The sequence below is a fragment of the Fringilla coelebs genome, assembly GCF_963513975.1.
Source record: "Fringilla coelebs genome assembly, chromosome: 10".
Taxonomy (NCBI): Eukaryota; Metazoa; Chordata; class Aves; order Passeriformes; family Fringillidae; genus Fringilla; species Fringilla coelebs.
In genome coordinates this window covers 17,789,243-17,809,505 of record NC_140036.1, presented here as the reverse complement: position 1 = coordinate 17,809,505, position 20,263 = coordinate 17,789,243, and the positions used below count along the sequence as shown (strand labels likewise).

At 37.4% G+C, this 20,263-nt stretch overlaps 1 protein-coding gene across 1 annotated transcript; it reads right to left on the bottom strand.

Annotated features, from left to right (window-relative positions):
• Positions 1-978: 978 nt before the first annotated feature.
• On the bottom strand, positions 979-20,263 carry MCCC1 (methylcrotonyl-CoA carboxylase subunit 1). Its single transcript, XM_084212379.1, has 19 exons — positions 20,111-20,263; positions 19,083-19,129; positions 17,955-18,094; positions 17,450-17,545; positions 17,173-17,294; positions 16,100-16,247; positions 15,204-15,325; positions 13,984-14,095; positions 13,585-13,666; positions 12,673-12,800; positions 11,569-11,752; positions 10,914-11,023; positions 9,455-9,671; positions 8,645-8,731; positions 8,034-8,083; positions 5,767-5,904; positions 4,260-4,367; positions 3,199-3,270; positions 979-1,645 (listed from the first exon to the last, which is right to left on the bottom strand). Exons 1-19 carry the CDS (start codon positions 20,164-20,166, stop codon positions 1,526-1,528), a joined length of 2,139 nt encoding a protein of 712 aa, XP_084068505.1. The 5' UTR covers positions 20,167-20,263; the 3' UTR covers positions 979-1,525.

Genomic DNA, 20,263 nt, shown 5'->3' with positions numbered 1-20,263 from the left:
AACAGAAGCAGCCAAGGAAAGAACAAAATGGAGAAAAATCAAAACAAACATTCCAAGTTATGCTTAATTTTTATTTGGCAGTAAATAAAAATCATAGTGGCAATATTCTACAAGATGATCACTGGAATTTAATTATTTGCTAGGTGACCATAGGATTGGAAGAAAAATTGTAAAGTATTAAAATATGCTTTTAATACACTGATCATCCAGAGTCATTGCTTTTTTACCACTTTTTTTTCTGCATTGCAGACGAGGCTGCACACTTTTAAAAGCAGATCAGAGAATTCCCCACGATACTGTCTAGTGATTCAGAAATGAGATTTCAGGTAAGGGTCCATTTGCACAGATTTAACTACAGGCTTGGGATCACTGCAGCATCTGATTGCTCCTTTCTGCAGTATAGAACAGATTATTTAATTAAATTAGCAAATCAAAACTTCATGTGATAACAGAACTTCACATTAACTGAAAAATGAAAAGACTTTCAAAGTTTGCAACAATTAAAACATTTTTTTCTTTCTCTTGTTTCCCTAAGGTGATGGTTAAATAAGTTAAATTTATGGCAAATTATCAGTATGCTTAGTCTGAGAATTCTTTTTCTTCACATATCCAAAAATCTACCAATTTTCCTTCCTGAAACGCTGCAGATACAAAAAAAAATCTATTATTCTTAGTATTCTTATTTTATGTTGTTATAAAGACTGTGGTGTACTTTATTCTAGCCAATAAGAATTACACTAGAACATGAACAATATGGTAACAGTAATGAAGATTTTGAAGTCAGTATTGTATTTTGGCACACTAAGTATTAAATAAGCTTATATTTCTATGTTACTACTTCATGTTTAAAGTTAAAATGGTATTTTTTGAAAGCAGTTACATTTTAACTTTGATTAAAGTTGTTTGTTGTTTGATTAAAGTGTAGCAGATGTATCTAAAAAATGCTTTGCATCACATATTTTGAGGTATATTAAAATAATTTTTGAAATGCAAATTTTCACAACTCATTGAGGTAAACAGGAAAAACAGATGCACCAGAAATGACTGAGAGGGATTCTGGGCTAAGGAACAATCCTAAATTCCCTATTAAGGCAAAAACATAAGATAGAAACAGGAATTTTGCCAGAAAATTGAAAAACTGTACTTCAGATTTCCTTCAAATCAATCCTCGCATATTTAAGGGAAAAAAGGCAGCTGTGAATAAGAAGAACCCAACCTGTCTGTACCTTATAGTCCTTATTAACCTCTCTGATCCTTTCAGAGTTTCACATCTTCTTCCAGTCCTTTCCTAAGGCAAACAACCACTGGACAACAATCACATAGGTCCACAAGTTATAAATACAATTACAGTATAGTGATACCCAAATTTTGGTGAAGACAGCATAATTTACAGTCAAACTATGCAGGAAGTGCAGAGGAAAACAATCCCCCAGTCATACAAAACAGTTTGCTGAAAATATGAAGAAATCTTCTTCCAGGAGAAAATCAGCAAAATAGAAAAAATAAAATGCACCTTCCTTGAATTTTATTTTGACTCTGCCTCTTCATCCTCGAATTCAACGAGTGGAGCATGCCTGTTGGCCTGGGCACCTTCTTGGAAATTGACCTTTTTAATCACTCCTGCCTTGGGAGCCCTTATGGTGTGCTGCACAGAAACACAGCCAGAGTGAACAGCAGACAACTCAGGGGTTCCCTCCCCTCCCTCTCTCTCCAGCAAATGCCAGCATTACTGCTTGGTCCATTTAAAACTGAACATGCTTAATTCCTTCCGCTGACATATTTTATTTTAAACCTTCTTTTAAATATTCCTAGTCCATTTTTGAGATTTATTTTCTCATGAATATTTGATAAGTATACTGGGGAGAAAAATGCTATATAATACATTTATATGAATTATCATCATCATATGAATGATCAGCAGTATGAACAGCTGATTTATTTTACCTCACTAGTACTTTCTGCTGTTGTAATAAATACCAAACAGAAATAACACAGTATTAATCCAAAATGTTAATCAGAGAGCAGATTTGTTCCCTTGAGAGAAATCTGTAAATTTACTAAAGATAATTCTGTTTTCTGGCCAAGAGGGGTCTTTAGTGGGCAGATATTTGGCAAAATTCAGATGAAACACAAATACAGCTACTAATGACAGTAAAGGAACAGCATGCTTACACACCAACCCCCAACTGGTCTGCTTGTCATTGTACCAGGTCAGTTTGATATTGTAGCTTTGCCTTTTAGTAGTTTTCTACATAGGATTAGTCTAGCATCAAAACATTTAAGATCAGATATTAAATCCTCACATCTAAGGACCCTCTAAATAATAATTTGCTTTTTAAATTTTACATTTTGTATTTCAATAGCACTTTAAAAAATAATTCAGATAATGTCAATCTGGATATCAGTTGAAGAGGCACTAACACATTTAGCATCCAACTGCAAAGAAGTTTGCATGTTGGTTTTTTAGTGCACACAGTTTTATTTTTTAGAATTTGAGTGTAATTAAGAAAAGAACATGATAAGAGAAAGGCAGATTTTCTCAACAATGTTAGTTAGGCTGCAACAAACTGAGGTTTATTTTAAACTAATAGTTCAACCAAACCAGTTCAGGCTACAGGAACTAATTCAAGCAATCTGAGCCACAGTCAAGCACTATGACAAGGCAAAATTCAGTCCTCTGAATGCTGAGTGAATAATTACATGTAATCTTTAGTGTGCTCATCATAAAAATTTATGTAAACATTATGATGATGATGATGATAATAATAATAATAGGATTATACACAAGAAGAATCCTGTGCATATTTACATCTCCATTAGCTAAATCTCTGTTTGAAGTAACTGCAGACATCCATGTGCCTGGATCACAACCAGAGACCAAGAGACACATCAAGACAGTTTTGTGCAAGAAAAGTGAAAGAAGAGGAGGGGACAGAAGGCCTGACACCACCACCCAAATGAATGCTAAAACAGCTGCAGAATACCATGGATTATATAATAATCATTTGTTAGTAAAATAACAGCAAATATAATCCTCTGAAATCCAGTCAGACACAACACTGATGTTACAGCAGATGAAGTGATACTGACAGCTGCAAGCTGTACTCCACACTGAACTTCAATAATGCAACCAAAAATAATTAAATTTTGAGCAGATGTTTATTTCCTCAATAATTAAAACCTTTATATGTCACTTACCTCCATTTTCATAGCTATCATAACCATTAGAGGGTCTCCAATCTGAACCTTATCCCCTGCCTTCACAAACACCTGCAGTTCAGGAGAAAATTGGGGGGAAAATCGTTTATGCCTGTACAATTCAAAATCAGCTGGATCTTGACTAACACAATGCACAGAGGGTGGGAGGCTTTGCAAAACAGCCACATATTATTTATTTTTGTTGGTCTGGGTATTTGAGTTCTTTAGATAGGGAACAGGTCTAGCTAGATCTCCTCAAGGGAAGGCAGAGAGCCTACAGAAAGAGGGTCAGTACCAAATGACAGGAGGACCAGGAAGCCATCTACTTATCAAAGAAGAAACACTTGAAGAGATGAGGTATAGTCTACTCTTTCTGGGCTTCAGTAATTCTATTTTGAGGAAAGTGCAAGGCCTTTTCCTGGAACCAGTCCCTAAAGTCTTTAAAATAACATCCAGATAGAAGATGGCAGGAGCCACCTCATTTTTCAACAATTACTCTGACTTGGAGTGTTCATTCAGGATGTCAGATATCCATGTTCCATGTACTCCATCCTCTATGCCTTTTTATTAGTGGCTGAATCTTTCAACCACTAAACTCTCCAGAAAATCTCTTTCTGTTGAAACTTTGTCACTGTACAGAGAATGCAGAAGCCTTGCTGAGCTAAAGAAAATTAAATCAATTCACAGCTTAACAAAAGAGGCATTTCTGAGTATTTCTTCTTTTGCAAGTGAATCTCACTCTAGTGTTAGACTAAATGAATCAAACAGCCCATAGCACTTCAGGGAGCTTTGACTTGGGAAGTAATTAAGATGAAGAAAAAATTAGTTAAGCAGTAGCATTAGTCCAGATCTTCCAGAGCTCTAGAGAAAGAATGGAAGCCTTAAAAAGCCATGGGTGGCTGCTGAAAACTCAGAGTAAACAAAGCTTTTTCCAGTCAGAAGCCACACAACACTGCATTACTGGCCCCAGTTCTTTCCTGGCAGCACAGAAGCACTATTTCTGGCAGAGTAAATTTGAATATATTGGAGAATTCAAGTCCCACCCGTGTTGTTATAATTACCTTTTCTACTGTGCCTGTCATGGGTGCCACAGCTCCACTTTGTTCTGCCCCTGAACTCACTGCAGACAAATATTTGGGCACAGGGAGGCCAATCTGAGCACTGCCTTCCTACAAAAAGAAAATCCAGGACAGGTGAGTTAACAAAATGAGATAACAGCACCAGTAGATGGGCTGACAGAGGGAAAGAACACATGCAGCCTTAGGCAAAGCAGTCAGCTCTGAGGGTGGCAGACCCTGAGGTCAGGGCTGCACTAGGACTGTGATGGTCACTGCTTTGCCAGTGCCTGAGGCCTAGAAGTCACACAGCTGCTGGAAGGACCAGCAAGGAAGGAAAAACCCCTGTGACACAGCAGCTCCATGTGGATCTTTCTCCAGAGCCCATATTTGTACCTTCCGTGTTCCTGCATCAGCAGTGCAGAAGGTTTGGAATATGCATAAAGGCTGTTTGCACAGGAGCAGGCAGGTTGCTGCAACAAGCAGGAGACATGGTGGCATCTTCATTGCCAGCCACTGCCAATGATTGCTTCCCCATTTACAGTAAAATTAATTCAGTGCTAAGTTTAGTCAAAAATTCTCACTGTTACTCAAAATTCCTTAAGTCCTCTCAGAGTTGCTTCCCAGAGTCTCTCAAAGCCTCATTACCCTCCACATCCTTTCCATGCCCTAAAGTAATTCTTCTCTATTTTTATTCTTCTAATGATTTCTTCTCTCTCACCCCAGACTCCACTCTGATACCACAGGACAACTGAGCTTTGCCATTCCAGCATGAGGTTATTTTGTCCTCATCACTGGAGCAACAAAGTTTTTGCTGCATTCTCCTGAAAGTCTTAAGGGGCTCAGAGCTAGAAGTTAATTACTGAAACTAATAAATAATAATTTATTTATTTAGATTACATTGAGTTACTTTAAGGCCTTGCAATGTTTTAACTATAAATAAAAAAATTACAGCCTAATAATGCAGTTAAAGCACCTCTTCTTTCAAATGTCACTTGCATATATGCAATACATATTATGCCATGGTAACTCATAATTGCATATTTTAATATTAGCTGAAGATATCCTTCCTCAGACCAGTATTGATTTATTTCTTGTCATATAATTTAAAAATTGTAACTGAAATTACAACACCAATTACAGGACCTTTCAGTTACATTCAGGTCTGTTACAAGACCTTTGTCAGTTTGAAGCACTTACTACTGTTCTGTGACAAATTTAATACCTGACAAATTCGGTATTTTGTGTTCCCCCCTCCTAAACCATCATCTCCAAACCATCATTTCCTCACCAGCTGTATTTTAACTTTCTAAAAGTAATTCGTTTTCTCACTCACCACAAGCAATGACTTTCTAATTAGAACAATAATCCAACAAGTATCAAAATTTGATAGGTCAAAGTAAGAAACTGAAATTGTTGTTCTCTTTCACATTCTATTGCAATTTATATTGTTCATTTATATGGATAAACTTCCAAAATTTTAAATTTGTGATAGTAAAGAAAGGAACGTTACCGGGAAGAACAGATAAATGGTGTTGTCCAAAATGACCAACTTGGACTTAGACACTGTTCCATTTACTGAAGACCTCAAGTAAAGTGAATCGCCTTCTTTCAAGATCTCTCCAGAAATCAGGAATGTTTTATCTTGAATCTGAAAGTTAAATGCTTTTATAAGGACAAAGGTTAACCCTTCATGAGCAATAAATCAAAAGATTGTATTTGTACCCTCATAACCTATGATTCTGCATAGGCAACTCTGCAACTAAAAAAAAACCAAACATTTTTAAACCTTATGTATCTTTTATTTTTCAGTTAAGAGACTGTTCTGTATCCAATAAAAACAGCTCAGCAAATTATCTAATATATTCACTCAGGACAATTTTTATGTTAAACAAGGATATGCTATCTCTCAAGACAAAACAAAAAACCCCCCAGAATATTTAGTTTAGTGATGCTATTAAAATCCAGTATTTTTAACTTGTCCTAGCATCTTGACTTTCTTCAAACTGAGGAATTCATAGTATTCAGCTGACATATTCCACAATGTTTTCCAAAAGAGAGGTGACTTCCTCTGTCTTGGAAGCTTGCAGGACAAGAACTACAACATATTCAGTAAACCTACAAAGGAACAGAGCAGTAATGGAAACAGTGCCAACGAGACACCAAAACTGCAAAAGAAAGACCAAACAGAGAGGTCGTTTATTTATGAATATCCCTTCCCACTCTCTCATTCAGTGGAAGCTGCACCTGTCCTACAACTGCAGCACACAAAGACTGTAAGAACACAAAGGTAAATACATTATATTTCACTCATATGTTTACTTCCAAGTCTGCCATCACTGAGCACAGAATCAGAGACTTGCTGTTCTTTCAAGATGGTACAAGTAGAAATAAAACTCAAGTCTTCATTTACATAGTTGCAAATTATTCTTCCACTGAAAACATGCATTGAAAGGATCCTGGTGATCTGACACTGATCCCTGAACAGAGAATCATTTGCTTGAGCACTGAGTGCCTGCCAGTTCTAGGCCCAGCCACCTGCTCTGGTGGCTTTGTCTCAGGACAGGTTCTGCAGCACTCCAGAGGCACTGTCCTCCTCATAATAAGCCCCCAGTTATGTCTTCACATCTCTTATCTCCAGCTGCTCTCCACTTCCTTGTCAACCCCCATTCTTCCTTCTTTCTATCCCTAGGAGTCTGCATTCCCCCCAGCTACACTTCCCTCCACAAATGGTCCCTACATCCCTTCTAGCCTCTTTTCATTGATGCTGATGTCACTTCTGATATAAGGCACAGGTGTAAAAGCTCTCAAGCATAACACAGATAATCAATACACTCAAAATAACCCAAGTATTACAGGAGGGATGTGGGTTATCTCATTCTTCATATCAGTAGAAGTAAAGGTTTGAGTTATCAGGATATACCCTTGAAAGCACAATAATCTTATCACTATTTTTCTAGTACACTCATCTCTATACAGTCTAAGCAGTCCATAAATACTTATTCTCCTAATTCCCCTAGTCTGACTATTAAAACAAGAAATAGAGATGGCATTCTTGAGTATTCATCCATTCTGGATGCCAAATCCGAGAGACCAAGACATTCAACTACGGGGGATGCCAGAAGGAACACTGAACACCCAGCCAAACACAACCCCCTTCAGCCCACAACTGGAGACTCACATGTGCACACACAAAATTATCTATTGCTAAGGCATCTTGAGCTGTTTACTACAGGAGCTCTATAGCATGGACAAAGAAGCCAATTCTAGGGGGTATCATTCAATTATCTAACCAGAAGATCCCTCAGCTCATCTGGTAATCACTCTCCAATTTCCATCTTCAAAATAAAATGTTATCTTGCAGACAATGCTTTAGAAAGCTTTTATTTATCCCACAGGAGATCCATTCTCTTGCACAGAATAGAGCAGGAGTCTTGTGAAAAAGAAGTCTTTTTAAATGCAGATTTAAATCTAACTACTCAGGTTTTAAACAGACAAATTTAACAAGGAAAACAAAAAATAAGACCTTTAAATACTGAAAACACAAACACTTCTTTTAGCCTTGTCAGAAACATTTTAATATATCTTCCATGCCAATCTAGCATCTAGCACAGATAATTTCAGGTCAAAGTAACAGTATATAGCAATGAATACAAGCAAACTAAAAATAGAATCTTGCATCTGTAATCAAGCAACTTTAGTAACAATTAATACTAAGAGAAATCTACAAGAAAGGAATTCTTTTATCTAATGAAGTATCTGAAAAAATTGTACTTGTACCTGCATTTTGTATGACCCATCTTGATTGTAAGTTACAGCTACATCCACAACTGTTCAATAAAACAAAACATGCATGTGTGATTAGATTTAATTGGAGTATCTAGAGAATGATGACATATAAACTCTATCAAGGTTTTCTTGATAAAAATGAGGCCTACCAACACTAAGATAAGAACAAGTATTTTCAGATTAGCTTACTACACACTGCAGAATTCCTACTGAATTCCAGACAATTTTTCTTTCAAAGATGAACATCTGAAATCATGTATCTAAAATCTGTATTATCAGGACAGAAAACGAGTTTGTGAGGGGAGGAAGTACTCCTTTCACAACAAAAAAGTTCAAAAAAAGTAAATTGCACTCTTTTTAAAATCTCAACCTCATTCATTTAAATGATGAACATGAATTAGTAGTCATTTCAATTTGGTTTACATGTGCTCATGATCTAACAGTGTGGATTAAACAAACAATTCTGTGAATTCCCAGCTTACACTGCATACAACTCATACTGATTCTATGCTGTTTCTTAGCCTGAATTTTCAAGCACCAGTTAAAATAACTTCACCCATCAAGTACCTCCCTTCCCTCCACATACTTCTTTATTAACTTACTCTTTTCCCCATCCAGCAGAGACAGTTTTCTAGTGTAACATATATTTATTCTTCTACCAGTGCTGGATGCAAATGGTGAGAATTTATCTAAAACACAAAATACACAGATATGTCATTTTTCATTCTACTCAGCAAAACACAATACTTAGAAACTTAGGCCTTAAAATCATTGTCCTACTCTTACTACCTTCATATTCATGTATTTATATTGCACAGAAAAGACTGGGGAACTACTGTAGTCAGGGAGAGTGACAATTCCTTGATCTCCAACACTGAATAAATTGACGCTGTGTGACCTACAGAAAACATGACACTAAGAAGGCCACTGGCTGTTTTCCATTAACACATCCCTGAACAGGACTAGAGAGCATCAGAATTCAACTACACCACAGCAGGTCCTGATTAACCTTTAGGTGAAGGTTCCATTAAATCCCCACTGTTTCTCCCATTCAGAGCAGAGGTAATTTTGTCTGAAGACCTTGGCAAAGTGTAGGAGTAACAGAGGCAGAAGGTAAGCTTGATAAGCTTGTGCTTGTCAAGAGCAAAGAGCTCACAGTGTCACTGACCATGAATCCCAAGGTCTTTCAGACAGTGCCTGTCTGAAGGACTTTGGGAAGTGCCCTGGACATTACAGTGGTGACACATTCCCTATCTGATCCTTAACAAAAGTTATAGTCTGCCCTGTGTGCAAATATCTGGGAGACGCCAGAAGGCAAGGCCCTGAGCAGGCACAAAGTAGGGCAAAGAAAGAACATCCAAATTAACTAACTGCACATGAACTCTTAAAACAATACAAACAATGATCCTTACCATCTGACTGATCTCTGAAAGCATCTGTCAGCATCTTCTCTTTCAGTATGAGCCCTAGAGCTGCCTGACACATAACTTCATGTGGAGTTGCCTTTTTGGCTGGAAATAGTTCATCATGGTGTTGAGGAATGAAATTAGTGTGCACATTTCCAGCCTCAAACTGTGGGTGTCCTGACAGGCTCAGTAAGAAATCAATATTAGTGCTTAATCCAACAATCTGTAAAGAAACGGAATAGAAGCATATTGCCAAATTGAGTTATGAATACACAGCTTTCTGCTCAAAAAGTTTACCAGTAAAATGTAATTCATTCAACTGGTCTGTTTTATTATCAATTAAACCACTAACTGTAAAAAGACAGAAAACCAAAACAAAACCCAAAAACCCAAAAGCTGCTTTCTCCAAAGCACTCTGTTTTCTAAATGTTGCCTTTTTCCACTGTGAAGTTGAGCAAAGTTTCCAAGAAACAGTAACTGGAGGTAGCTTCAGAAAAAACCTACTCTCGGAAAATTGAGCTCTGAGTATTTAGAAGAGCATTCCTAACTTAACAAGAGCTTCTTATTAAAAATGAGTTACAATAGTTTCAGTATCCCATATTTGATCTTTTAATAGTAAAAAGTAGGAACAGGGACTTCTACAAGTTTACTAGATACTATCCATTTCCTATAGTGCAAAATACCTAGTGAAACAACATTATTATTTTAGAGAAATCATTGAAACTATTAACAATACTATGCTGTCAACATTTACTGACAGAACTGCTGAAAAAATTCTGGAAAAACCAAGAAAATTCATTTATCTTTTTCTCTTGCAATAAATTTCATTTTTAGCTAAAACAAAAATGGGCCCATCACTTTTCACTACCTCAGGCACATGAACGTGATGTTCATGTTGTTGATTTAAAAGTGTAAATTATTTCTGCACAAGTAATATTCAGTCTCACCTCAAGCCAAACCTTCAGAATTCTGCTTTTGAAAACAGTTATACCACCTGTGGTTTTCGTAGGGAAAAATGGAATGTTTCTTAAGAAGAACTGTCAGCATATTTTTTTACCACACTTATGGTCTAAAAATTTAATTCTGTTTATAAATTAAAAATTACAAGCAAACATGGTGTGACACAAATTCCACTAAAGAAATCCTTTAAGTCTGAGAAAGCTCACACTACAATTAAAAATATTGTTTAGCCTTACCCTTCTACAATGTCCCAGGTGAATATTCAAACTGAAGACATCAGAAACCTAAAAATCTACGTGTAAAACTGGGCTGCACACTTACTTTTACTCACTCCACCAACGAAAACAGTTTGCAAATTAGGAAAAAATACAGCTTTTGCAAAATGAATTTGAAATGCAGTAGCAATGCAGACTCCCTTTTGGAAACCACTTTTGTTTTACTGCAGTATTTTCTGCATGCTTTGATGGCTCAAGCTGTGGTATCACACTGGGTTCCTCCCACTTACGTTGTACTGGCGCAAACTGTAGCGCAGCTTTCTGAGCGCTGCCTGCCGGTCCTCAGCCCAAACAACCAGTTTGGCAATCATGGGGTCATAATGCACAGAAACCTCATCCCCTGAAAAGTGGCAATAAAGCAAAAATGATGTAACATGCAACCAGGAATTTATGAAAGTTAATGCAAAGGTATGAAAGTTTATGAAAGGTAATGCAAATTACTAGACACATGGCATCCAACTTGGGCACAATTCATGGCCACATTTCTTTCAAGATTAAAGTTGTTTGAGGACATGATGTGGCCTGGCATTTCAATTTTAAGGACAATTTCAGCACAGACTTTTCATAAATTTTTGTAGAGGTAACATGACTCAAATTCAATTTTCTTTATTGCAATCAGAATGCAAGATTGCTAAATGGTGAGGAGAATATCACCACCATGAGCCAGGGGACATTAATTTGGGTACAGGTAAAGAAGAGGCAAATAAAATATTCAGTGATTGACCAAAAGTACATGGAAAATCATAAGGAAGAATAATTCTGTAGGGATTTGTCTTTATAACAACACTTTTTAGGCAAATTTATTTAGGCCAAAGAGGGAAATGCTTACAAAGATAAGTTCTTGATGTTAATTATTTCTTCTTCCATCACTGCCTTCAGTTTTACCTTGCCTGACTCCGGTCTCTATCCTGGTGGAATGATCTGCTGGGGGGGTGGATAAGTGCAACAGGGGCCCAGCTCCTGGCATAAAGTTATTATTAGGGTCTTCAGCATATATTCTAGCTTCAAATGCATGGCCCTGGAGCAGGATCTCTTCCTGCATTAGAGGAATCTTCTCTCCTGCTGCAACCTGAAAACAAGAGGTTTTTTCTTTAATGCAGGATCAATATTCTGGAATGCTGATATATGAAATACTAACTATATTTCTTCTGAATATGAACAACCAGGAAGCCCATTTGAAAAAGCACAAGGAGAAAAACAGTGCCAAGACCACTGAACCTGTCCACCTTGTTTCATTCTTTCTTCCAGTGTTGTTTGATCCCTGCTCTAACTCAGGATTCAATTCTCAATTTTCATGCCCAGATAAAGAAGACAAATGCTCCTTCTTTTTGCATCAGCATTGCCATTTTAATTTTCTTTTTGATTACACTTCCCCACCCTTAATCTCACAATACTTAAGCTTCCGTCCTCACATTTGGATTTATGCAAACAGAATTGGGGTTTATTTCAAGTTGCCTAATACCCAAAACATCCTGTGATCACTCAAACGTGTGAATAATCTCTGCAAATTGGTTGAGTGAGGAAATCCACTGCTCCAGTCCACCCCACTGTACAGCTATTTCATAATGTGGCTACACTGGTATAACACCAGACCTAGGTTTTTGTGAAGATTTTTTTCCTCCTACAGGCGGATGCAAGAATGATTTTTGGGCCACAGATCCATTTCAATTACAGTTTTAGAAACCTTACAACATAGCAAAGGAAAGATCAGGACCTCACTCCCTCCCATCTACCACACTGTAATGTCTCTAAATACATTTTAAAACTGTTTTCTCTTTACACAGCTGGGAGAGGCCTGGTTGAAATTCAGAGCACCTACACAATGCTCTACATCCAATACAGCAATGTGAGATGTTCCTGTGGAGCAAAGGAAACTCTACCCTGACAGCTGAGCAGGAGATGAGGATCTGGAAACCCATCTGGCCTCTCACAGGCAGTGTCACACAGCACTCAGGAGGAACTCTACAAATAAAATCAATTAACACTCACCCTGAGCTGCCATTCCACCAGGTCTGTTCCAGTGATCATCTCTGTAACTGGGTGCTCTACTTGTAGCCTGGTATTCATCTCCATGAAGTAAAAATTATGTTGGGAGTCCATAATAAATTCAACTGTTCCTGAAGTATTTAACAAAAGGACACTTCACCTAAGAGCATCTCAGGTGTCCATTTATGGAAAAGACATCCAAGACACTTAATTCAACTATGCCAAGACTATTATTTCTAAATCAGACACACTGAATTTCTATATTAAATTCTATACAAATAATCAAAGAGGGTCACAAAATTGAGATCTGAAAACAGAAGGGTTGTTTCCTTGTACATTTACATAACCTTTGTTTAGTAGCCATTCTCTACAGTAAGAGCTGCATTTCATTAGCACTTTAAAAGTGCATCAAGACTCTTTGAAAGTGTTCTGAATATTCATAGGGTATGTAATTTTTTTAAAATAAATATCCGAACAAAGCAGTGAGAAAAAGTTACAAATAATTTCAGGAGGTTATTTTTTATCTGGGAAATGGTGTGGACTTTAAAGTAAGTTGTGATTTTCTTTTAAAGACTACTCTTTGCATATAAAGTACTACCCTTTCTGTGCTAAAAGAAAAATTATTTTCTCCTTGCTCAGCTCAAATTTACTAATTCATAATGCTCACTTTCCAACAACAGTTGAGTTGACCAAATTATCTGCCCTGAAATTTTTTCTTTCTATCCTTCAGCTGCCACTGGTCATGAGTTCAGGTATGCAAATTTAAATGTGTAATTACACCAGAATTAACCACATGATTACTTGCTTAAACCTCAAAAATCTGAGGGATGTCTGTCATACTTGAAAACAACCAGATGCCATTTGCTTGAGACTTACAGTCTGACTAAGTTAAAAGCTGCACGTCCCCAGGCTTACCTGCTCCCACGTAATTCACTGCTTTAGCTGCTTTGACAGCAGCTTCTCCAAGTCTCCTTCGAACCTCTGGACTGATTCCTGGCTGTAAATAATAATAATATTACAAGCTATTGTTAAGTTTGGTGATATTAAACCTGGTATGCATGAATATTGAACAGAATTAACAACTGCAGTGAAACCCTTATTTATATTACACTTGAAATCTACATAATTCTTCTTTAAGAATCATTTTCCTAAAGAATGCAGGTTTTTTATCAATTAGAACATCTTCTGTAGCAAAACTAAAATGAGTCTGAGAATTACAAATAAATTATTACCCACTACATACATTCAGTGGGGGATAGCAATTGCTATAAAAACATGGCCGTTCATAAAAAATATTAACAATTTTCTACTCACCCCTGGTGCCTCTTCAATGATTTTCTGATGCCTCCTTTGCACACTGCAGTCTCTTTCAAACAAATACACTGCATTGCCATGCTGGTCACCAAATACCTGGACTTCAACATGCCTGCTCCATAAAAATAGATGTTTTAATGTATTTTAATGCTCCAAACAGACTTCAAACTTGTACATTTCAGTAGCGTTTCTTATAAGTTCAAGTGTCTGTCCTTAAATAAATACCAAAAATGTAAAGTGAGGCTGATATTACGCAGGATTTTACTGTTTTAGACTTATTCAATCTTCTAAATGAAAGTGGATTCCTAATAACTACTGCACTGAAATCTCATAGATAGTAGGATAAGCATGACATCTATCTGAAGGCTGCTACTTCTTTCTTAGTTACTATGATAAAAGTAAAACCACTTCAGTATTAATTCGATGATTATTTCCCTCATAATTTTCTGTGCAGCAATTCACAAGAGACAGTAGCAGTGCTGGCTCAGAAATAACATTGTTCACTTCAAAATACCATTTCAAAGGACAACTATTAGGTGGCAGAAGTTTATTCTATGCATAAAACTAATAAAAACACATGACCATTCTGACAATCCCCTGATCCTGGCAAAAGAAATTCCCCAGCAATGAGATTTTTCTCATGTCCACTTGACAGCATAAACAGACCCTCAATTTCTTTGGAATAGATGTTTTCCCTATAGTGATGCTTCAAGGAAGAACAGATGTAAAGTACAAGATGTCAAACAGCCCTCTGTGAGACATTCTTTACAAAAAATAAATTGGTTCAGTTTCACAGGCCAGGCGTGAGCTAAATACTCTCACTTCTGTTTGAAACATCGAAGCAGAGAAGATTAAATAACTGGTTTGGGACACCTGATGGCAGCAGAAACACCATCACAGCTTGACTAAGGTCTATAGTTTCAATATTATAGAGTGATTTTTTTCCTAGATCTAAATCAATTTTAGAAATCTCACTGCCACACCTCCCAAGCAATAGCATTTTAATTCCTGTCATTCAAAACAAAGCCACTACAAGAAATTCAATAAATTGTAAAAAAATTTAACCAAATTAACAACTTTCATAATGCAAATCAGATATACAAAACCAATTTTAATCCTACAACTAAACTAGCTATGTTTATTTAACTAAACTAAGCTATTTATGTTTATTTAGGTAGAATAAACATTACAGTGTTTATACTGAAGCATCTATCTCTCACCTTGGATTATCTACAAATTTCTCAATCAGCATTGCATCATCATTAAAAGACTTCTTTGCTTCTCTCCTTGCTGATTCTAGTTGGTCCAGAAACTCCTTTTCTGAATGAGCAATCCTCATGCCCTAAAATAAAAAAGCTTATCTAAATAGCTAAAAACACACAATGAAAAACCTTGCTGCACACATAGAGTGAGAAATTAGCTTAAAAATAACATTTTTTTTCTTTCATAAACTTTAGTAGAATTGTGTATCGGCTTCCAGTAAGATAATCCTACTAAGTCCCACTGAAAGTGCCATAAGAAGTGTATAAAATAGATATTATCATTCCATTGATATGAGGGAGGACAAAATTCAATTTTGTCCTCAAATATTATAGAAATTTCCCAAGGTTGGCAGAGAAAAACTTATTTTTCACAAAAGAAATCTAGCTATTTTGGAAATAACTAAAATTTTCCATACGCAATTTTATAGACATTTATTTCAGAACAAAATCTGATTTAGACTGGGAGTTCACCACTCATTCAAAAATATCTAGACACAAAATGGTATTTCTAATCGTTTCTTATGCAACATTTAAAACTGGTAGCAAAGGAAGTCACAGAAGCTATCATAGAGTAACAGTTTAAAGTCATCTCATTTTGCATAAATCCAGAGCATAACTTTTCTGCTCATATGAATTACTGGAGATCCATTGAAACAAACAAAACTCTTCCAGTTTATTCCAGCTACTTTTGTTCAGCATAGCAAAGGGAAATGAGATTTCATAGTGCTAGATTGGCCATTAATAAATTTTAACACAAAGTACTTTTCCAGTTTTTGTTTTCTTTTAGAATATTGAGTTACAGATCCTGAGCCATGGTAACTTTACAGCACATGATGAACAGAGGAGTTCCCTACCTTTCCTCCACCCCCACGGACAGCTTTAATCATTACTGGGTATCCAATTCTCCTGGCATGTTCCTTTAGACACTCATCAGACTGATCTTCTCCATGATAACCTTCAACAACAGGAACGCCAGCAGCAGACATTATAGCTTTGGAAGTGCTTTGACAGAACAGTTTTATATTTAGAATGATAAAAATATTTTTTTCTTACTTTAAGCTCCAACCTGTCTAATGTTCCCAGTGTTAATTCTCTCCATGAAAATAGTTCCACAGTAGACCTCAACAGGACTACTTGCATAGGTGGTTACACAGCACTGGACATGCTTCAAACCAATATTTTTGTTTCTCCTAGCAGGATTACACTTTAGTTTGACTGGTTTTTCCACATTACAGATGCCAAAATTTAGCACTTTGAAATTAAAACACTGTATCCTACAATATTTAGAGTTGTACAAAGGCAAAACTTTTCATTACACAGGCTACATTCACACCACACATAAAACACTCAAGCATAACAACTCTAATTTCTAAAATGCATGCAAAGCTTGTTAAATTACTGAGGCAATTTACTCGCACATTATGAGGTGATAAAGTTAATTCTCTCTAACTACAATTATACAGTTCCTGTGTCAGTAATAACTTCATTTCCATATTCTTGATTTACACCTCATAGCTTTAAAGTCTTTCTTTGATCTAAGTAACTAAGAATAAGATTCTCTGTGATGAACTAAACTTATAATTTTACATGAGCCACAATAACCCTGATGATTTGGTGCTTCTTTTCCAGGGCTCTTTTGACCCATCCAATCTGATTACTGAACCTTTACCTATACTACACTGCAATGCTTCAATTCTAGAAAAGTAGAATAATTTAATTACTAAAATCCCAATAACTGAACAATCTTGACTGCTTATGTCTCTAAATGAATCTATAAACATGGAGTTTATTCCTTTGAAGAAAACTGTAAAAATACAATGCAAATTGACAGAATAAAAAAATTACAGAGCAACTGGTCATTTGTTAACAAAATCAGCTTTGCCAAGCTGTAAACTGTATAACCAAGTAACAAATCAGAAATAGATACCTTTTAATACCCATATCTCTGATAGCAGATGAAGGAGGACCTATGAAGATGATTCCCTGCTGCTTACATAGCTCTGCAAACTCTGTGTTTTCTGAGAGGAAACCATAACCTGGATGAATAGCCTAAAACACAAAAAATGTTACCAGCCTGTTTTTTGTATCAGCTTAGCTTAGAAAACTCAGAAATTTCATAGATCATTAAGGAAAAACAAGATGAGCAAAAATAAAGAACTAAAGATATGGAAGTAACAGAAAATGTAAGACCCTGATCTCCTTACCTGTGCTGCTGAGACCTTGGCCACCTGCAGTATTTTCTCCATGGCCAAGTAACTCTGCTGTGAGGGTGGTGGACCAATGCAGTATGCTTCATCTGCCTGTTTTACAAAAAATACATACAACAGAGACTGGTTACTAGCAAATTTAAATGAGTTTCTGAGCTAATTATATCACTTATCAGACGGTAGTTTAAATCACTGCCTTTCCTAATGGCTCAGCTGAGCAAAACAAATTCTGACATTTTCCCCAGAATCACAGTCCATTCTCTAACCCCTGGCTGTCCAGAGTCTGAGAGTGAAACTTGAATGCATTTCCTGTAAAGCTGTCAGGTGTTGAGACAGAGCCCAGGCAAAGTTTCCACCCATTCAAGGAAAACTTGGCAGTAGGTCTACAGCAGTGAGAATCAACTTTGCATCAGCACCCAAAGCTGCTTTACCCATGGAACTTATCAATGAAAAATACTGTTATGAATAAACATCAGCCACAAATTTAATGAATATACTTCACCATTGCTACGTGCATGGAATTCCTGTCTGCTTCACTATACACTGCCACAGACTTCACCCCCATTTTCTTGGCTGTTCGCATCACCCTGCAGGCGATTTCTCCTCGGTTTGCAATAAGGATCTTCCCTATGCTGTGACCTCCTGTTTGAAAGGATGAAGCAGACTAAGAAACCAAGCTACAAAAACATTCCTGGAAACAAAGCAACCTTAAAATTCTGGTTTCTTTTACATGATTTATAAAGTTTATGCATTTCTTCAATAACGAAAAAAAGCATGCTTCACCCAAAAGCATTTTCAAGCTGCTCTTTGAATTCTTAACTCAGAGTCCTTATGCAGAAATATCCTTAAGCCATTTTTTTTTTCTTTTTTAGAATTCAAGAAATATATCCTAACCCTAAAAAAGCCCACTTCTACGTAACAGCTGATGCTTACAGTTGTGCTGTGTACCTTCTGGACTAACTAGGAAACAATCAAAGCTGTGTTGTGTCCCCCACAACAAAAGTGATTCACATATGAAGAGCACTGTTCCCCCTTGATACACAGTGACAAAGAAATAAAAAGGTATCAACTTTCATTGGTTTGGTTTTCTAATCAGTGACTTAGAAACTTCTAAAACTTGCCATGACAGTCACTACAGCTTGATGGAAGTATAAGGCTAGCACTGAGAGTCTTCTCAGTGAGAACTAAATAGCTTAAAACTGAACAATAATGTTAAAATAGATCTCTGAATTCCCAAACATAACTTTTTAGATAACATGACCACAGAGTGAGTTTAAATAATCTTGCTAAATCCCTTTACACTCCTTCATATGTTATTTAAATACATTATGCCTATAAAACAATTCTCACAGACTTTGCATTTGTATCAGAACGGGACTCAGAGGAAAACATCACAAAAAATAAATAGTTTTCATTAATTTCCATATACCTAAATATAATAGATAAAATTATACAAAATGTTGTTTAAACATTAATAATGATTTCTGTTAGATTAACTACACGTTCCTGTTTTTAAAAATTGTGAAGGTACTGAATATTTATTTAAAAACCCAGTGGTCTTTCAGCAACTAATACTCTAAAACCATCCACACTGCATAGCAATTTAAGCTAAAGAAGTGAAATGTCATACCTATCGTTGAGGCCCATTTCACAAATATTCGTACTTGGTTCCATTGCCTGTGCAATTATAAAGGGATAGAAGTGTTACAAGTGCATATGAAGAAGTGGTAACTGAGCTAACTTTATTTTCAGGTGAGAGAGGGACAGCACTGGAGCTTCTGATACTCTCCCTACATACTTTCACTTGGACACAATAAAAATTATCTCTGCGCTCTTTAGTAGCATTCAAACAGAAATAATCAAGGAGTTTTCTTAAAACAGACAAGCAAAAAACCTCTTTTTGGTGGACAGAACAGCCAACAATTAGCATTTACTTATTACAGAGAGGCCAACTCATTAAGTATTTGGGAAAGAAGACATGAGCAAATAGAAAATAAAAAAGGTTAAAAAGGCAACAGAAGCTGTTTTTGTAGAGCAAAGGTGCGAGAGAAAACAATGTGAAAGAGCAAGAGTGAGCTATGGAGACTTTTAGAAATGGAAAGTTAAACTTCAGATGATTAACGCTAACTAAATTAGATAACGGCATGAAGTGACTGGCTGTGAAAGCAAACTCCTGGAACTGTTTTAATTAGTATGTAAAACAACTTCGGAATTTTGGATCAAGTCCAGCATTCTTTAAGCGTTATCGGACAAAAAGACACGGGACGTCCTCGACACCACACAAGCAGAGCTCGGTTGTAACACTGACAGGAGAAATCGGTGCATGTCTTAAACATCGAACACACAGCTGTCACGGTCACCCTCCCAGCGGACCGACCCCCGGGGCCGAGGGCAGCTTCACGGCACCCGCGGCAGCTGCCACAGCCATTCCCCAAGGCCCACGAGGGTTTATTTGCTCCTCCTTCCCCCAGAGCAGCCCGGCCTTCCTGTGTCTGCCCTCAGGCCCCGCAGAGCCCCTTCCCCTCCTGCTCCGTGCTCGCTATGGGCAGCTCCCCCCAGCTCCTCAGGCCGCCCCCGGCCCGCACCCACGGCTGCCCCCGGCCCGGCCGCCCCTGCCCGCGCTCGGGGCCGCCCGGGCCTCCCCCGGCCCGCACTCACAGCCGGCGCAGCGCCCCGAGGCAGCCGCGGCCCCGCTCGGCCGCCGCCAGCGCCATGTTGGGGAGCGCGGGCGGGAGCGGGGAAAGCCCTGAGGGGCAGGGAGCGGGCGGAGGGAGCGCGTCACCGGGAGGAGAGCCGGGCACGGCCGGGGCC